The following is a 19,818-nucleotide window of genomic DNA, read 5'->3' on the forward strand; positions in this document are numbered from 1 at the left end:
CATTATTTATTGACCCTGCACAGACTGAGACAGACATTTTAAAGAGGTCAATAGACATTAAATTTAAATTTTTGGCTCACAATGTTGATGAGTTACAAAATATATCTAACAACAGTAGAGAATACTGAAGGTGCACAGAGGACACAACTTTGTCCTGTTTTGAGTATAGTTTGGGCATAATGTAATGTTTACCGGATCCTGGATGTTGAAAGTGACCCGCGGTCCAGGAGAGGATGCATCCAGACGCACATCAGGGAATTCATCCACATCTCCTATTCTGGAGCTGTAAACAGCAAAGTGGCATAAAAAGTTGATAATCCAGTATTATATAACACTACAAAAACTACACTACTAACACAACAAAATTTTATTTTCATAATACACTTTGGACCCGAGTTTTGCACATGCAAAAACGGGTGAAATGTAGTAGCTGATCTACTAACTGAGAGCACCTAGGATTACGTCAAATGGGTATTTATTGCCACACAGTTTTTGAAATACAAGGAACAAAAAATATGACAGCATATTGTCTATTCAGATATTGAGCTTCATAATGAACTGAAGCCGACATTGGCAAAGGCCCATGGCAAAGTTACAGTAATGGGCCAGGTTGCCAATTACAATCTGTGACCGTGGCCTTGCAGTGTCAAAATAAAACAAAATATGTATAATTTTTATTCTGATGCATACGCATGTGGACGATACAAATATTGCCAATTAAGCAAATTCTCACTATATTTAGCAATGAGTTAACCAACGCTACTGGGCTGGTCTGATCAGCACTGGTCTGGTCTCCCTGAGGGAGGGTCTCAGGTGTTGAAAGACTCGAAACACCCAACAATCTCGGGAATATCACTGAAGATCTCTACCGGTTGATCTTTCATCATTCAAATCTTGCACAGCCAATGACATGCTGGCAAGGCTGTCATACAACCAAGAAGACGTTGGTGACGACTGGAGAGACAGTTGACAGCTCTGACAGCAGCCAGGGCAAGGACGGGCAGCATCCCAACTTGCAATTCTCATGAGGAAGAACCCAAACCAAGCTACAGAGCCTTCTACTTAACAACATGCCCTGGGGATCCCGAGGTGGGGGAGTTGAGTTGGGGTTGCTGAAATCTCCAACAGGAGAGACTGGCTGGTGACGACACTTGCAAATGAGCTGAATATGACAAATGAAATATCCATTTGCGGCAATAATAGACGCGGCCTAAAGCAAAGAAAAACAAATTTATGATTTATCTATCCCTGACCTGGAGATGGCACTCGACCTTTTTCTGAATGAAGACCATGATCTTAGACATGTAAACGCTGATTTTCATCCCAGCTGCTTCACACTCAGCTGTGAACTCCTCCAATCAAAGTTTGAGATTGTTTGATGAAGTCAACAGAGCCACATCATCGGTAAAAAGCAGAGATGTAATACTGAGGTTAACAAACTGGACCCCTCTACGCATTGCATGCGCCTAGAAATTCAGTCCATAAAAGGAATGAATAGAATTAGTGAGCAAGGGCAGCTTTGGCGGAATCCAACCCTCACCAGAAACAAGTCAGACTTACTGCCAGCAAACCGAATCAAACTCTGTCACTGGTCATGTGGGTAACGAACAGCCTGAATCAGGTGGTTTGGTACACCATACTCCCAAAGCACCTCCTACAGGACTCCACGAGGGACACAGTCAAATGCCTTCAAACACATGTAAACTAGTTGGCGAACTCTCACATACCTATGGCCCTGCCAAGGGTGCCAAGCTGATCCACTGTCCCACGACCAGGATAAAAACCACAATGCTCCTCTTGAATCTGAGATTCAACCTCCCGAAGGACCCTAATATCCAGCACCCCTGACTAGACCTTACAAGTGAGGCTGAGGAGTGTGATCCCCTGTAGTTGGAACACCCCTGCGCCGGTCCCCACTTTCCAGCATATCAGTCTGTCAATGCAGAGGAATGTCCCTGATCTCCATGGGATGTTGCAGAGGCCTATTAACCAGGACAGCCCCCAACATCCTGAGCCTTTAGGAACTCAGGGTGAATGTCAGACTCCCATGGGGACTTGCCACCGAGGAGCTTTTTAACCACCTTGGTGAGCTCAACCCTGAGATCAGAGAGCCCGCCTCAGAGATCCCAGACTCTGCTTCGTCAAATGAAGGTTTGTTGATGAAATTGAGGATGTCTTCGAAGTATTTTCCCCACAGACTCACAACGTCCCGAAGCAAAGACAAGAAAGTCCCACTGCCACTATACACAGTGTTGATACGCCACTGCTTCCAACTGCTGAGACTCCGATGATGGTGGGCCAGAATTTCCTCAAAGCTGCCCATAAGTTGTTCTTAACGGGCTCACCAATCTCCTCCCATGTCTTTGTTTTTGTCTTAGCTACCACCATAGCGGCACTCCGCTTGGCCAACTGGTACCAATCAGCTGCCCCTAAAGTCACACAAGCCAAAAATGCCTGATAGGACTCTTTCTTTGGCTTGACAGCATCCCTCACTGCTGGTTTCCACCAACGGATTCGGAGGTTGATCCCATGACATGCACTGAGTACCTTACGGCCACAGCTTCGGTCGCCTGACTCAGCAATGGAGGCACATAACATGATCCATTCAGACTCAATGTCCCCCGCCTTTCCCGTGTCGTGGGAGAGGTTCTGATGGAGGTGGGAGATGAAACTCCTTCTTATAGGGGATTCTGACAGAGGTTCCCAGCAAACCCTCACAATAAATTTGAGCCTGTCAAATCGAACCGGCATCTTCCTTCATCATCGGATCCAATTCACCACCAGGTGGTGATCATTTGACAGGTCTACACCTACAATGAAAATTTCAGACCCCCCATGATTTCTAAGTGGGACGACTTGCAACATAGCAGGGTCTTCAAATACTTGTTTTCTTCACTGTATCTAGTCAGAACTCCTCGACCTCACACACCTGCTCAGGGTCGTTCCCTGCTAGAGGTGACATCTAACCTCCCTAGCGACAACTTGAATGATAGGATCATTGGGACACACAAACCCCTACACAATACTAAAATGATGGTTCAAGAAGGGGAGGTAAGGACATATTACTGCAATTCTCAAGTTGATACACTGGCTAAGTTCTGATAATGGTCTATAAATCACTAAATGGTTTAGGTCCTAATGGAATACAAACCCAGTAGGGCTCTGAGTTCTACAGACTCAGGCCAAATAGTGGAGCAGAGTCGAACGCATACATGGTGAAGCAGCGTTAAGGTGTTGCGCTGCGAACAAATGGAATAAGTTGCCAACAGATGTGACGTCATTCCCAAATGTGAATATTTTTAAGGCAAGGTTAAATGCGCCCCCATATTCTTTTTAGAGCATTTCCACTTTTCAATGATTTCTTGCACTCTAGATGGTTTTAATTGTAATTTTCCCTTTATTTTAAATATTAGTTTGTATGTTTTTAAATACTTTTAATCGTGAAAAGCACATGGAGTTATGTTGTGCATGGAATGTGCTATATAAAGTTTTTGCTTTACTTTAAATGCAGGTTACTTGCAAATCCAGTCCACTGCAAATATGTAGTTTTTGCTGATCAGCAAAGTGGCATTGTTCTTCTAACCATCTTTGGTTCAGTTGGGTATTGTTGTGTGTTCACTTTGTTGTAGCAGCCATGATTCACACATGGACAAATAGACTTACAATGTGCAAGAAAATAAACCTTATTGAATAATCTAAATTCACACATTTGGAAAGTTACTGAGTTGCATAATGCAGTGAACATGCCGCTCATTAACACACAAGGCAAAGTAGTTTCACTAAATAAATCCCACAAATACCAAATACAACCTGATTTTAAAAAGAATACCGCAAAAAATTTTGTTAAGCAGCAGCCAGTACCATGATTTTTATCACTCCCTACAATGCAGAGGCAGTCACTATGAGGCACAGCAAATGCCCCGTCCTTGCTAAGTTCAAATGCGTTGACTCAAGCTGACCACATTGACGTTTTAAAGGCATGTGCTTGTGTAGTGTGGTTGGCGACCTCAAGTGGACAAATCAATAACTGCACCTCAAAAATGTCATTCACATTAAATTGCATATACAAAGCTGTAAAATTTATATAAATATGCAGTTAATGATTGGTTGCTACTTGAAGGATTTCGGCTACTGGGAGGGTATTCTGGAACGCAACCCCTGTGATAAACAAGGGAACACTGCACATTGATTAATTATGGCCACCCCGACTCATTTTATAATTATACTTATTACAAGTAATAAGTAAGTAATGATACTACTAATAATAAAGTTTGATTGAAGACTTCTCTTGATTTTAGTTACCTCTGTCTGTCCATCCTTTTTAGAGGTGGTCGACCTGCTGCTGCAGAGATGCTTTTGGAACGGTTGTAGCTTGGTTTGTAGCCAAGACCCCACTTATCTTTTAGCGAGGCCGCCTGAAGGGATGGGGGTTGGGTAATAAAATCAGAAATACTTAATTCAAGGTATAAATGAGACATATACAATGTCATTCTTGAGGAGGGATTTTTAATGACTGAAGTGAGAGCTACGCAGTGTGTGGGAGAGATGAAAACTCACCCTCATACTGGAGCGACGCAGCTTCTTTCTGACATCTCTCCTGATGTCATTGACAGCCACAGACTCCAGCTGTTGATAACGCTGAATCTCTTGATTGATCGTGCCCTCACTTGCTCCCAATTTCCTAAGGATGCAGATACATCACTTAATTCAAGTTTATAGAAGGGCATCTTTTACACCTGTGATTTGTTCTGGTTGACTCACAAACAAAAAGTTTATGTCACACAAGCCCTTTAGCATTCTACCTAATGCTCATATATTGATAAACTGTATAAAGAATGACTCCTACTTCAGGTCGTCGATGACTTTGGCCTGTTCGTTTAGCTCTCTGATGTCCACCACCCTCTTGGTAAACTTTCTGCCGCGCGCATCAATCATCTGGTTCCCCATGACTAGCTGCCTTCTGGGATCAACTGCCTCCTGTTGGGACAATGGAATTTTGCAACTGATAATGGTAGCAATTCAAAGTGCAAACTCCTTTTGAACAAAAGTCATCTGTGCCCAGAAAGTGGTTTAAAGTATGTGATAAAGGTATTTTATGAGTCTTGCCACAATTGGGGTTGAGTATATTTAGTTTTATATAACAAAAGTACCACCACCATCACCACTCCACTCAAGGTAAAAGAGGGTGAAAAGTCAAAGATGATTTTTCCACTGATTGATTTGTCATGATTCTTACAGAGACTTATTTAATTTCACCCATTATGAAAGTTTAATAGAAGATGTCAGTAAATGGAAATGCTAAGCAATGATACTTAGAAGCATGTTATCCTACATTGCTCAGTATTTTCAAAATCCAGAAGCCTCATTTGTCAAAAGAAGGTGACAGAAAGGTTGGCCAGATTAGAAGCGCTTTTGTCAGGCCAAAGAAGAGAAACACTACGGCTAGCTACATACACAAGCCCAGGAGAGAGGTCTTTGGGACTTGTCACTGTTCGCTCGGAGGCGGGGAGAAGGACAGTTTAGGTAGTCAGCAGGGACAGATACACTCTGGGGTCTGGCACTAAGGCCCAGGATGTGGTTTACCAGACGTTTCTTTAAAGTCAGCCGTGGGCTGAACTGGCTCTCTGGACTCTGCAGGGACATGGCAGGGATAAATGGATGGACAGGAAAAAGATTTTCCAAAGATGATCTGTTTAAAGGTCAAGTGTCATCCCTATAAACATTATAAAATAAATAAATACATTAAAACGAAAAATACATGTAACATTATTAACGTCATTGTCTTTCCAAAAAAATAAATATGAGCGGAGAGTGCGTCATCCATGCGCAAAGTTGACCAACTGTCAGTCGACATCCAAGAGGTCGCCATATTGGCTGCATCTACTATCCGTGACGTTACCTCGGAAATTCATCAATGAAAACACCCTGTGGCCCCTACTACAGGACACACCCCTTCACACACGGAAGCTCTTTTTGAAGAAGAGAACATCTCACAATCGAGTGAAGTGTTCGGGGCAATATTACCCTATTGTTTTGACCCATATTTAGATGATATGCGGATTACTTCTAAGTAACAACAGACTCCCAGACAGTATACATAAGCCAGACCGGCCAAAGCCATGCTCGCCCGCGAGCCACAACGTGGAAGCCTTCGCCAGGGAGCGCAACGCGGAAGCCTTCGCCGGCGAGCCTGACGCAGAAGCCTTCACCGGCGAGCCCGGCGCGGAAGCCAGGGAACCTGGCACGGAAGCCGAAGCTGGCAAGCCTGACGCGGAACCCATTCGACGCGCACATCGACACATTTAGCCCCCTTGTCATACGTACGCGGATCTTTTCTTACGTTATGAGAGACGGATTACGTGGCCCCTCCCAAACTATTATTTTTCTTTAGTAGCTGCATGCACACCTACCTGTCATTTGGAACCTCCGAAGCTCTCGTCCTTTGCACCCGTGCAATACATTTTTTATGACGAACTGGGTCTCTTACAAACTAATGAAGGGTAAATCCATCCTCCCGCATGTTCGAGCAATATCCAGCAATGCAACGAGCAAGCATTTTGGCTAACACGAAGGCATAACGAGCTACCTTCCCGCAGGTAAAACTAATAGAAAGAAACGAGTCTGCTTGAGCGCACTAATGCCTCCAACGTCACTTCCTGCTTCTTGTCGAAAACAAATCCCTCAAGAGGATTTTCATGGTGGGAGTTAAAAAAAAAGCCATATACGTAAAAATCGTGTTTTGTGGTGAAAAAAATTGATGGGTCTATACGGGCAGCCTTTTTCATTAATAACATACTAAAAATCATCCATTTCATGACACTTGACCTTTAAATTAAATGTGGTTGTTTGTTTAAAATGGTCCACATAAAGAATATTTTGGAATTTGTTGAGAAAAATTTAGTTATTTTCTCGTGAACTGTATGACAGCACCATACATTCAGTGCAAGTAATAGTGCTGTGTAAAAGTATTTGCCCCCTTCCTGAATTATTTTACATATCTCACGAGGGTCGCGGGGAGTGCTGGAGCCTATCCCACCTGTCAATGGGCAGGAGGCGGGGTACACCCTGAACTGGTTGCCAGCCAATCGCAGGGCACATTGAGACAAACAGCCAGATTCACAATCACACCTCGGGGCAATTTCGAACGTCCAATTAATGACATATACACACATGCAGAGACACAAATACGACCTCACCCCACTAATTGTTTATCAGATTTTAGTTTTTTATTTCACACCCCTGACCGCAGGACTTCAGAACTTTCTACAGCCATGAGTACCAAAATCTCTCACAAGATGAAGCCAGACTAAAGATCAACAGGTCATCCTAACACATTCTGTTTTCTGCCTATTTCAGTTGTCAATGGGCATGAAGCGGGGTACACCCTGAACTGGTTGCCAGCCAATCAGAGGGGACATTGAGACAAACAGCCACACTCACAATCACACCAAGGGGCAATTTAGAGCGTCCAATTAATGACATATACACACACACACACGAAGAGACACAAATATGACCTCACCCCACTAATAGTTTATCAGATTTTAGTTTTTTATTCCACACCCCTGACCGCAGGACTTCAGAACTTTCTAAAGCCATAAGTATCAAAATCTCCCACAAGATGAAGCCAGACTAAAGATCACCTGGTCATCCTAACAGTGTTTTCTACCTAGACATGTCAATACATTTTCTTTTTTTTTTTTTTTATTGGAGAATGAATCTTAGCGACGATATAAGCAGTGAGAGGTTTCAGCAATAATTGACATAAATATTAAATTTATAACAAAATGCAACCAAGAGTTAAGATCCACAATTGTTAGTGCCCACACTACGAAGGGTAAGATTGGATGATTTACTACCGGAGCTACAACTACCGGAGACCAAGTCCTTCTGTTTTTGACATACTTAGCAAAGTAGATGATTCTGATGATGAACTGATAGGATATTTTCATTCTACATTGGAAGTGTTGATTATTACACATAGGTTCATGTTATATGCCAATGTTATTTTATGTCATAGTATGAGTATGTTATATATTGTGTGTATATATATATATATATATATATATATAACTAACCAGATGAATCCACTTTTTCAGTAAACCTTTTTATTACTACGTTAAAAAAAATTACCATTAGGTGCGGTAGAGTCTCAGAACACCAACAAGAACCAGCATTTATGATATACACACTCTCAAGGTTGTCTAATCGAGCAATTTGTTGAAAGGGGTGTATTAAAAAAAAAATAGCAGTCTGCCGTTGACTTTATCAACTCAAAACTATTTTGTACAAACTTTTTTTGTTTCTCGGATTTAACAATCCTTTGAATCACTTAACTAATATTTAGATGCATGACCACAGTTTTCTTTTGCTTCACATTTGTGTGGCATGGAGTCAACAAACTTGTGGCACCCTTCAACTGTTATTCCACTCCAAGAATCCTAAACGATATTATACAATTCATTTGCATTTCTTGGTTTTGCTTCAGAAGCAGCCTTTTTGATGTCACCCCACAAGTTCTCGATTGAATTAAGGTCTCGGGATTGGCCTGGCCACTCCATGACATTGGAACCAAGATTTTGCATGTTTACTAGTGAGTTTGGGGCCCTTGTCTTGTTGAAACACCCATTTCTTCACTGTGTACTGTGACTTGAATTCAGAGTTTGGGAGTCGCCTCACATACTGTCTTCGGCCCCTGGACCCAAAAAGAACAATTTAGCTCTCATCAGTCCACAAAATGTTCCTCCATTTCTCTTTAGGTGAGTTGATCTGTTCTTTGGAAAATCTTCCGCACATGTCTTTTTTTAACAGAGGGACTTTATGGGGGATTCTTTTAAAGATGTATTTATATTGGACCAAATGTTAATATCCCTTTATTCATATAACCCAGTCTTCAGCTGTCCAATCCCTGTACCTTTTACAGAACATTAGTCTGTCCTTGATGTTTTTCTTGAAGAGAAGTGACTTCTTTGCTGCTCTTCTTGACACTAGGCCATCCTCCAAAGGTCTTACTTCGGCCTTACTGTGCGTGTAGATGCACTCACACCTGGTTGCAGTAATTCCAGAGCAGACTGGTGGTGACCAGATGCCACAGCTGAATGAACTTTAGGAAATGGTACTGGTGTTTCCTGGACTTTCTTGGACGCCCTGGAGGCTTTTTTCACAGCAACTGAATCTCTCTCTTTGAAGTTTTTGATAATCCGATAAATGGTTGATTTAGGTGCAATTTTAGTAGCAGCAATGTGTTTGCATGTAAAGTCATTTTTGTGTATCATAATTATGATTGCACGTTCCCATGCCGGTAACTATGGTTAACAGAGGAAGAACAATAATTTCAAGCACCACCCACCTTTCAAAGCTCTTATTCTAACTCAATCAGCATGACAAAGTGATCTCGAGCCTTGTCCTTATCAACACTCTCACCTGTGTTAAGGAGAGAATCACTGAAATTTCAACTGGTCTTTCTGTGTCAGGGCTGAATTGCAGTGGAAGTGTGTGAGTCCGTGCGTAGCAGGGTGAAGACCATTTTCATGGCAAATAAAAACTTTGCCAATCATCTGATCATTTTTCACATTCTGGAGTACATTAAAATTGCCATCATAAAAAAAATAAGCAGTAGATTTTGTGAAAATTAATATTTGTGTCATTTTCCAAATCTTTGGTGATGGTAGATATATAGGGAAACTGTAGTCAAAACTGTAAGTCATCTCCAAGGCAAAACAGGAGGGTTCATCTATGAATAGCCTCCTAAAGAAGTAGGTGGAAGTCCAACACATTAACTTTACCAGTAAACATCACTAATGTTACCAAAAAGGACAAAACAGAGGTGAGCTGGTCCCAACCAGATCTGTAATGTTTCATGAATCAACTGTCTTATAAATTTAGAATTCACAATCTTTTTTGGGGACATGGGGGGTGGGGGCTCATTCCTGTCTGTTTGCAGTAAGAAGAAATCAAGTAAAGTATTGGCATTGTCATTCTATCTTTACGTAAGATGCAAGATGACTGGATGCACCTTAGGAAGACTGCTTAAAAAAACTTCTGAAACGGTTAGCCGAATTCAAACAAATGATTGAAGCAGCACAAAAGAATGTTGGTCGCCCTCTCCTCTCCGTGGCAGACATTTACGGCTCTCGCCGCCTTAGCAGAGCTCAGAACAATATTAAGAACACGAAACACCCCGGTTCGCAACTACAGTGAAGAAAATAAGTATTTGAACACTCTGCTATATTACTAGTTCTCCCACTTAGAAATCATGGAGGGGTCTGAAATTTTCATCATAGGTGCATGTCCACTGTGAGAGAGATAATCTAAAAAGAAAAATCCAGAAATCTCAGTGTATGATTTTTTTAACGATTTATTTGTGTGATACAGCTGCAAATGAGTATTTGAACACCTGTCTATCAGCAAGGACCAGCAGACTGAGAAACAATATTTTTCTGAGAGCCATCACCACCCCTGAACTCTTATTTTTCCTCAAGCCGTGCTATTAATCAATCATGTAATCATGTGAAGGCACACTGATTTCAACATCCTGTGCAATACATTTTATACATTCTATTTTGCGTATCTATTTTCATTTATTTTTACCTTGCAGTTTTGTATACACTGAACCAGGGGATGTGCTCTTATCTCGTACAATGTGTAATGACAATAAAGGGAATTCTATTCTATTCTTTTCTATTCTATTACCGCAAAGCCTCGAGGAGAGAGCCCACAATCATCAGTCCCGCAACCATTTTCTAATCCATAAATTAATTTTTAAGAAGAAACTCATCACGGGCCTGGCTAATCTGATCGATTGAATATTTCATTTTAATTACTTATTTTTCTATTGGGGGATTTTTCAGAACTTAGCTTTCATATATCATCAAATGAGACTTTGAATGGAACTGACTTTTTCCGTGGATTGTTTGGTTTATTTTGTTTTACATCTCAAAGGATTGGACAAATATTTTACCTAATTTATTAGAGTAGATATTTCACTTGTAGGATGTAAGCCTTGCTATATTGTATTCAGTAAAGTTTTTTTCTTATGTAAAATGTGACTTCCTTTTATTTTAAGAATAAAATTGTTTATTGCAGAGTTCGCAGTCATAATATTATTGCTGTCAGAATATTGCTGTAATTGTCTTGATAACTGGTTAGAGCAGGGGTCGGCAACATTTTAGGCTGCGAGAGCCATTAACGGCAGCTGAGGGGGGCGGTGCAAGGTAAACTAGCAAGCAGAGTGTGTGGCTGTGCAGTTGGTCATTGCTAGAGAAAGTTACGTGTGCTGGCAAAATGTTTTGGAAAAAAAAAGACGTCTTTTTTTTAATGGCCGTCACGCGATCGACCAAAACTGCCTAGCATCCCTGCTGTATACTGTATGTCGTTATCAGGGCTCTGCGAGCCATAGGCAAACAACAAAAGAGCCAGAAATGGCTTTGTGAGCCATAGGTTCCTGACCCCCGGGTTAGAGCGTTGGCCTCACAGTTCTGAAGAGGTTTAATCCCGACCCTGCCTGTGTGGAGCATAGGTTTTCTCCGGACACTCTGATTTTCTACCAGATCCCCAAAACAGGCATTAATTGGAGACTCGAAATTGCCTCTAGGTGTGACTGTGACTGTAGTCTGTCTCCATGTGGCCTGCGATTGGCTGGCAACCAGTTCGGGGTGTACCCAGCCTCCTGCCCAATTACAGCTGGGGTTGGCGCTAGCCCACGACCCTTGTAAGGATAAGTGGGTCAGAAAATGGGTGGATATCCTTATATATTGAGATAGTGGATAGTGAGTGGATATTGAGATAAACGATTGCTTACAATGGTACAATGGAATGGTAGAGCAACGGCTGCAGGGAGCCACAAAAAGAGAGATTAACTCACCATGTGGATGGTAGGTGACATGGTGTCTACTTCATCATCTGAAAGATCCACCATGTTGACAGAGTTGAGGTCTGTTATGTCTTCAACGTCTTCCTCTCCTGTCATTGATGTTAGCGTATTACCCAGGGCATTGAGGCGCTTGCCAATGTTGGGGTCCATGTGAACGTCAATACCACACATTTTCCAAAGCACATTTAGGGTCCAGGTACCAGCACTACTGCTCTCTAATTTGTTGAAAAGAAAAGATGAAGGCAAGGACAAAATTAATCAAAAACAGGCACTTCTGTTCAGTCTTCTTTTTAGTGATCCATATTTCATTTACTACAACTTGCCAGCAGATGGTTGTCCCGTGGTCCTGGAACACACTTCATATGTGCCATCTGGGACTATACCTTGAGTATACATAAAAGACATGCATGTCCAGGAAAATTTTCAGAAAACAACACTTTGTATAATTTATACAGAGCCACATTTCTCAGCCACAAGAAATCATTATCACTTACAAGCATTCATGACCAGGTCGCCTCGGATCTCAGGCTTCCAGTCATCCCAAGAGGTCTCAAAGCCCTCTGCAAACCGGATGCAGAAATTCTTGAAATGGCCTTTGCTAACCAAGGACTCAGAGGAGCAGGCGGTGATCAGTGTACTCTCAATAGTCAAGACCAAAGCTGAGCTGGTGTCAAAGTCTATGCTGTGGTTTGCCTAGGAGTGTACCAATAAGAGGGAAATTTGTTACAATTGGGCCTGGAAACTACAAACAAAAACATGTATATAGTGTATACTGAACAAAAGAGTAGCTGAGAGTTGCTGATTCTTGCCAAGTTGGTAAAGGCTCCGTCACACCAGGACGTTCTGGTCAACGTACTCTGAACATTTAAATTGTTCTATTTTTCAGCTTTCTCAAACACGGATGACACATGTGGCGTGTGATTAACGTGTGTCTAACGCATGACTTAACATGTGTCTAATGCATGAAAAGCGTGTCTAACGCACGAAAAGCATATAACAGCGACCTAATAAGATACCCCTAAAAACTATTAGCATGTGTAAACACGTCATCGGGGCGCAACGAGCGATTTGTCAACGTAAGACGAGTGTGTTGAGCGTGTGTGAATAACGACAGAAAAGCGTTTTGCTGGGGTGGAATTTTTACAGTGGAACCGGCACTAAAACGTTGGAAAGTTCATAGTCACTTCAGCTGTTGTGGTGAGTTAGAACAGTGAGCATCATGCCGCTGAGAAGAAAAAATGTTAGGGCGCGGACTTCAGCATCTAGCGCTGCTAGTAAGAAAGCTAAGCCTCTTTCATCACGAGCAATGTGTTTGGAGGAAAAACAACAGCAGGAGGAAGAGCACGTCCGCGAAGTCACACACCATGTGACACCCACTGGGGACCCTATACACCTTGCAAACCCCAGTGAGGACGGTCCGATAAAGAGACAAATAAGCAGAGAGGATTTCAGGATCCTGGACCGGGCTGTTGAGGATAGTCTGGTGGAGTTTTTCCGCGAAAACGAACTGCTGCTTTCTGGATCTTCCATAGTAGGTGCTCTCTACTGTAGCTTAATATTAAATGGACCTTGTTTTTACAAAGCATCGGTTTATATACCCATATGCATGGAAGTTCGGGAAACGCTCGAATGACGCTCAATGGACACCAAACGACATTTGTTTCACTTTGGTTACACGCTGTGTGTGCTAGGGGATTGTTCAGTGGGCGTTGACAGGTTGCCAGTGAGTCGTTCACTGCAAAGCAAGTTGTTAAGTAACAACCAAGTAAAGCTAGAGTTACGACTGACTAATGATAGGCAAACGCGTGCAACACTCGGCGAACCTTCGTAAAACGTTCCACGGATGCTCTTGAACTTTCTGCAGCGTTTAAAATTAAACGTTGATGAACGCTGGTCTCGGTGAGAACTTTTGTGCATGTTCAAAACTTTTTTTCCGGATCGGCGTTCTCCGCCGATTCCCAGCGATCGTTGACGTTCACTGGTGTGGAAACAACCCTACTGTGGGGTTATCCCGGCGACCATGGGCGACTCCCAACGTTTCCTCAAACGCTGTAGGACGCTGGCCAGAATGTCATGGTGTGACGGGGCCATAACACTTCACTTGCTTTGTATCAGTCCTTTTGACTGAATTATTTTGAAAAACTAGTGGAATGTTACCAAAATTTTTGTTTTTGGTTTTTAGATATTTTGATTAAGAAAAAACCTATGCCCGCATTACCTGAATTCCTGAATATATAACGTATAATGGATTAATGTGTTTTTCCCCCTTTTGTATGTACATCATAAGAAACAAATACATAAATCATGGGACAATTCTAGAAATCAAATGCAGGAATTCAGATAATTTCTCATTTAGCATGCAGTGAATAATCACATTCCATGTCGAAATGATTGGCCAATCTATGTATCTAAGCCTTAAGTATTCTTAATTTGCACAACCTTTAAAAGTACTAAGACCCACACTAAGAACCATTGAGATACCAACCACCATAGCTATTAGTCAGGACAGCTTTCATATTTGAAATCACCAGCATTTTTATTCCATGGTTCATTTTAACCAGAGAACAAGACTGCAAAGAATTGCTCTTGTAACAAATCTTATCACAGTTTGATGATCAGTCACCCATGTCTTCCAGCAACCCATCAGAAACAATGTACATATTGCAAGTTACTTTTCGTGCACTTTGATGCTGGGTTTTTGATGTGCATGGCCCAGATACAGCATTTGTGCTCTCCACAGCAGTTGCATGTCCTTTCTACGGAAACAAGTCATGCAATATTGACTTTAGCTGCATTTTATATACCGTATTTTCACGACTATAAGGGGCACTTAAATGTCTTGAATTTTCTCCAAAATAGACAAGCGCCTTATAATGCGGAACGCATTATACGTGATCCGTTCTCAAAAATTTTTAACCGACTGGAAGCATTTCCTCCTGACACTCTGGTTATATAAAGGAAAAGTGGACCTGTGAGAGGACAGCATGTGGATGTTACAGGAGAAAGTGTGGCCGTGGAGAGGATGCTAAAGGCACGCCTCCTCCCCCCAGAAGGTACATAATGCCGTTATGTATTTTGTGCTAAACAACGTAGCTTTGGCTAAGGTCCCCGCAAAAATGGCACCTACAAAGAGAAATGCTTACAAAGAACAAAAAAGCACTGTGAATAAACAAGCACAGCTAATGAACTCGGAGCTTGCTTTTATACTGGGAGCATACAAGGCAAGGTGGCCCAAGTTGGAAGAACAACAACGAGCAATGGATTATTTAAGAAAGGACAAACAATCGCCATGAAAAAAAAAAAACAAGGAACTAATTTCATTCGCTGGACATCGCTGTGAACAGAATAAAAGTGAAGTTGGGAACAATGGATGACAAATGGCGAACACAAAGTTAATAAGAGGCAACCGCGGGCGAGTTAAGTCACAATTTCTGAAAGGATTGTGGATGCTCGGGCTAACGTGTCTGCTTCCACTTGAGGAAGTAGGAAAACGAGCTTTGCCAAATCGAGAAGACCAAGCTGAATTTCCGTGGAAACAAGGTGAGGTGGCCCAAGTTGGAAGAACAACACGGGCAATGGATTAATTAACAAAGAACAAACAATCACCGTGAAAGAAAAACAACAACATTCACTAGTCATTGACGTGAACAGGTCAAACAAAGTGAAGTTGCAAGCAACGTGGGATATACCATATACGCAGTGAGTTTGGTTGTACTTTATTAACTTATTTAATAATGTAGCTCTACTATATAGTGATACTAGTTTAAACCATATGGTAGCATGCATGCACGCTATTTAAAAAGGCACCTGAAGGATAACTGGAGTTCAGTTGTACTTTAAGTATTTAACATTGTAAACAGTGAACTTGGTTGTACTTTATCGAAGTATTTCAAAAGCGTACACGCTACCGTATGGTTTCGGCTAGTATCATTATAGAGCTATACTGTACAGCTATAGTTAAATACTTAAATAAAGCACAACTGAACTCACGATTTACACTGTTACATATGTCAGTAAAGTACGTACAACTAAACTCAGTTTCCTGTCCAGTACCTTTTTAAATAGCATGCATGGATGCTCCCGTATGCTTTAAGCAAATGTTGCGATATAGCTATATCCTTGGCGGCGCTAAACGTGTATGTAAATAACGTTTGAAGTGCATGTTTTGTGTCAATTATTTCTTCACTCATCGTTTTATTGTCTGCTGGTTGTGCTACTCTGTTTACTGTGGTGTAAAGATTTTGGTTTTGTGTGAAACCGAGGGTGAAGATGTGTTGACTCATGACTCACTTACACCGCTCATAGTGGGGGGGGGGGGGTGTTCTTCTGCTGACAAAAATAAAGGTGCAATTGTGCCTCACTGTCTCATGAGCACCACCGTGCCTGCGCCTAATAATATGGTGCGCCTTGTATGTGTTAAATACTGGAATTGCACTTGCATCTGAGGATTTGCCTTTTAATACGGTGCGCCTTATAGTCGTGAAAATACAGTGTTTGTGTGTGTGTGTGCGTATGTATATATATGTACACACACACACACACACACACACACACACACCACACACACACACACACACAGTTCCCTCGCTACAATGCAGTTGCTATTAAACAGATTTTTGTTCGTGTGTAATTTTTTTTTTTTTTTTTTTACACTGTAACAGGCTTTTTTTTTTTTTTAAAACAATGTATGAATGTGGATGAGTTCTGTATCCTAATTCGCTATGGGAAACCTTAGCATGCTCAGAGGATGTAAATAGCCTTTAAAGTTGATGAGTGTGACCAATATTGTCAGTAATGACCTGCCTCCACAGATAGTGTGGGGGGCAATGGAAGCTTCTTCTTACAGATGTAAAGAGCGCCATCATATGTTCGCTTACGTAAATTCTAAACCATGTGCTAGTATACAGTATTTAAACATTAAAAAAAACATACACCCATCCATTTTGCATACTGCTTCTGCTCACAAGGGTCGAACATTCCTCCTTATGTAGTCATGGACAGTTTGTGGATTAAAATTAATCCACATGATCCACAATCTTGCAGTTTTTTGGAGTTATAACAAGCAAATTTGAATGTTATATTTTCTAAGGAATCAGTCAAAAATTATACATTTGAATAGAATTGAGATACATTTTGTGAGTAGTCTGGAGTTAGATCTTAAAAGTTTTTGCAACACACTCATGAACTGTAAATATGCCTGAATAGGTTTCATAAGAGAACAGAGTTTCTCTTCAGGGTTTGTTGAATGAAACAGTGATATACGGTACTGTTCTTATATGCATAGCATGCATGTATACATTTACGTTTCTGCAGATATTTTGTGTTTATTTTTGGCAGAGGTGTAAAATGAATATGGTACAAATAAAGTCAAACTCCTACAATTTACATCTGATTACCTGCGACGTGTTGGTTATGGGCAGGCAAATACCCAGGTCATTGACGGTCAGTTGAAGAAAGAGTGTGCTGAAGGCCTGGGCTGATGTCTGTTGGATACCTGGCAGCTTGTCAACCACCTCTTTTGTGGCCACATGGATGTCCTTGTTGAGTGCCAAACGCTGTTCATTCCAGTTGTCATATGCTGCCTTGTAATTCAGCCAGAATAGCACAGCTGCAGGAGGATTCCAAATGGATAAAGCCTTAAGCAATCTTCATTGATGGTTAAAAAATAAGTGAAGAGATCAAATACATGGCAGAATTTATAACTGAGTTCTATAAAATGTAAATAGCATATTATAAAGTATTTGAGGCTATGTGATTCCCAGCCATGGAAAAATGAGTCAATAGTACAGATACAGTAATCCTCCACTATATCAGGGTTCTTGCATCGTGATCCTACTAAAGGGCAGATTCTTACTGTTTGTACACTATTTTTGTGTTATCCATTGCTGTTGTTCTCTCTTAAGAGATTATGTGTTGAAGCCTGCCAAGATAGCAATTTTTTAAACAACATATTTTTAACTACTACTTTTAATTACTGCCTGAGATGCTGTTTTGATTGGCTGAAAGGGTGGCCGAACTCGTGATTGGTTGGTACAGTTCATCACTACTGTAAAGCCTGCAACATGCTGCACTGCTTAAAATAGAGATACCGTGTAGAGTATGTCTTCAAAAATGTTTATTTTTTTGGCTATGGTATGGACCTCTTTGGAACGCTTTCTGGATCCGGAGGGGGAGTTTGTTACTTCTGCTTTAAATAATGTTGCCGCAATCGACCGAGCCAGAGTGAGCTGTTTAGCTCCTGAGAACACGAGCTTGTTGTTGTCCTTATTGGGACAGTGAATGAAATAAATCGCTAACTTTCCCTAAAAGGTCCCAGTTGTTCGCACATTCTGAGCCAAAGCCGTTCTGTCTCTGGTTTGCTGTGCCATGAGCAGCATTATGGTAACTGGGTGTTACCATAATGAAAATTTATCGAGTCCCCAAAAAGTTTTGTCCATTGTATTTATGGAGCAATAACCCACCCTACTCTTTTTCTGCTTGGCCAGCACAAAACAGAACAGCAACACACAAACAAGGCTCAAAATATATACTTTCAAAATGCTATCAATCAATTTGGATAAACTATTTTTGCTTGATTACAAAGCAATATTGTATACAAAACTGAAAATAAGAGTTTTCACCGCAATGTACAATGAAATATTTTGTTTTTATTTAATCAAAAGTTTTATTTCCTGAATTCACAATGTCTAAAAGGCAAGACACTTTTTAAAATGCTTTTCAAGGCATTATTTTTTCTGTTTATTTTAAATGCTGTAATAGCTTTGTGCATCTTTATTAAGCATGTAGCATTTTAGCATTTTGTGACATAAAACATTCGGTTCCTTCTTGGCTGTGCAGTTATCAGTTTATACCAGATGATTATGATTAGGAAATATTCTTCATACTACTCCAAGTCTTGGAAGTTTTCAATTTCTTCAAACTAAAATAAATATACCTTGAGAGAAAAAGACTTCCTTCATCTCCCTTCACCTAAACCCTCATCTGTTTCAGTACATGATGATGATCCATTTTACTCTCATTCCTCTCTAGCCACATTTTGCATCTACGTGACTCAAACTTTTGCCGCTTCCAGATCATCAGTTTTGCCATTTGTCACAGACCAACTACACTCAGCAAAAAGCACACTGTAAGTACTCCTATGGTTGTTTATGTTTTTTTTCATGGTAAAATAACGCAACACTACGCAGGCCCAGAGAGCTAATTTTATGCTAATAAAGTAGACTGACGTTAAGGCCACTGGTTTGCACTATGTTAACTTAACATCTGTTTCATACTTGGCAGAGAGAAAGGTCCGTGTTACAACAAACTGGTACTTACCTTGCATTTCACTATAAAATGCTCCCACACTTGTCATTTGCCTTTTTTTCCCCTCTCCCTTATCAATTCTGTTTCACATTTTTACAACTATTGTGCTATCACTATTACAATGAACAGTTTAATTTCAGAGTCCACGCATCCATGATCCAAGCGCCTTCTGTCACATATACCCCTGCCTGCTGAATTCTTTGCGATTGTCTCTGCGGTAAAAATTATTTAGAGTTTTGTTTTTCAAATTCAAATGTTTTCTAATTTTGACCTACAAACTGATGCAAGACTGCTTAATTTGAGCACATCCAATTGTGGATGCAGATTCACCATGCTTTATGCATCCCTGATCATTTTTGTGCATCTCAGACGTGGGTCTCACATCAAAGGCACTCCCTACTAACTAATCACATAATCACATCTACTGAGACACACAAACATGAAGACCTCTGTCAAATGCTACTGGTTGGGCGAAAACAATTGGCCTGTTGAGTGTGATGAGAACAGCCTCCTTGTCAGACGAGCCACTGATCTCTTCCTGGAGCGCATTTCGTAGACCAATTCGGGTCCGAAAATATGCTACCTGATGGAAGTCTGAGCCAGCCTCTTCATACACCTGTCACAAGAAAAGTGGGTCAACC

At 41.1% G+C, this 19,818-nt stretch overlaps 1 protein-coding gene across 16 annotated transcripts in view; it reads right to left on the reverse strand.

The window, feature by feature from the left end:
* kiaa1109 (KIAA1109 ortholog) overlaps positions 1–19,818 on the reverse strand; it is a 187,462-nt gene that overhangs the window by 53,219 nt on the left and 114,425 nt on the right. For 15 of the 16 annotated variants that reach the window (XR_009798533.1, XM_061844548.1, XM_061844541.1 and 12 more), the window contains 9 exons: positions 19,625–19,793; positions 17,269–17,480; positions 12,367–12,565; positions 12,196–12,255; positions 11,864–12,087; positions 4,847–4,977; positions 4,558–4,681; positions 4,303–4,415; positions 193–283 (listed from right to left, as the gene is read on the reverse strand). Coding sequence is in view for 15 of the 16 variants with exons in the window: in XM_061844548.1 (XP_061700532.1) it covers positions 193–283; positions 4,303–4,415; positions 4,558–4,681; positions 4,847–4,977; positions 11,864–12,087; positions 12,196–12,255; positions 12,367–12,565; positions 17,269–17,480; positions 19,625–19,793 (1,323 nt within the window). In the remaining variant the exon portion in view is untranslated. The remainder of the gene's footprint in view (positions 1–192; positions 284–4,302; positions 4,416–4,557; positions 4,682–4,846; positions 4,978–11,863; positions 12,088–12,195; positions 12,256–12,366; positions 12,566–17,268; positions 17,481–19,624; positions 19,794–19,818) is intronic. The other variant, XM_061844546.1, reaches the window with a different exon arrangement.

The sequence above is a fragment of the Syngnathoides biaculeatus genome, chromosome 15 (assembly GCF_019802595.1).
Source record: "Syngnathoides biaculeatus isolate LvHL_M chromosome 15, ASM1980259v1, whole genome shotgun sequence".
Classification (NCBI taxonomy): domain Eukaryota; kingdom Metazoa; phylum Chordata; class Actinopteri; order Syngnathiformes; family Syngnathidae; genus Syngnathoides; species Syngnathoides biaculeatus.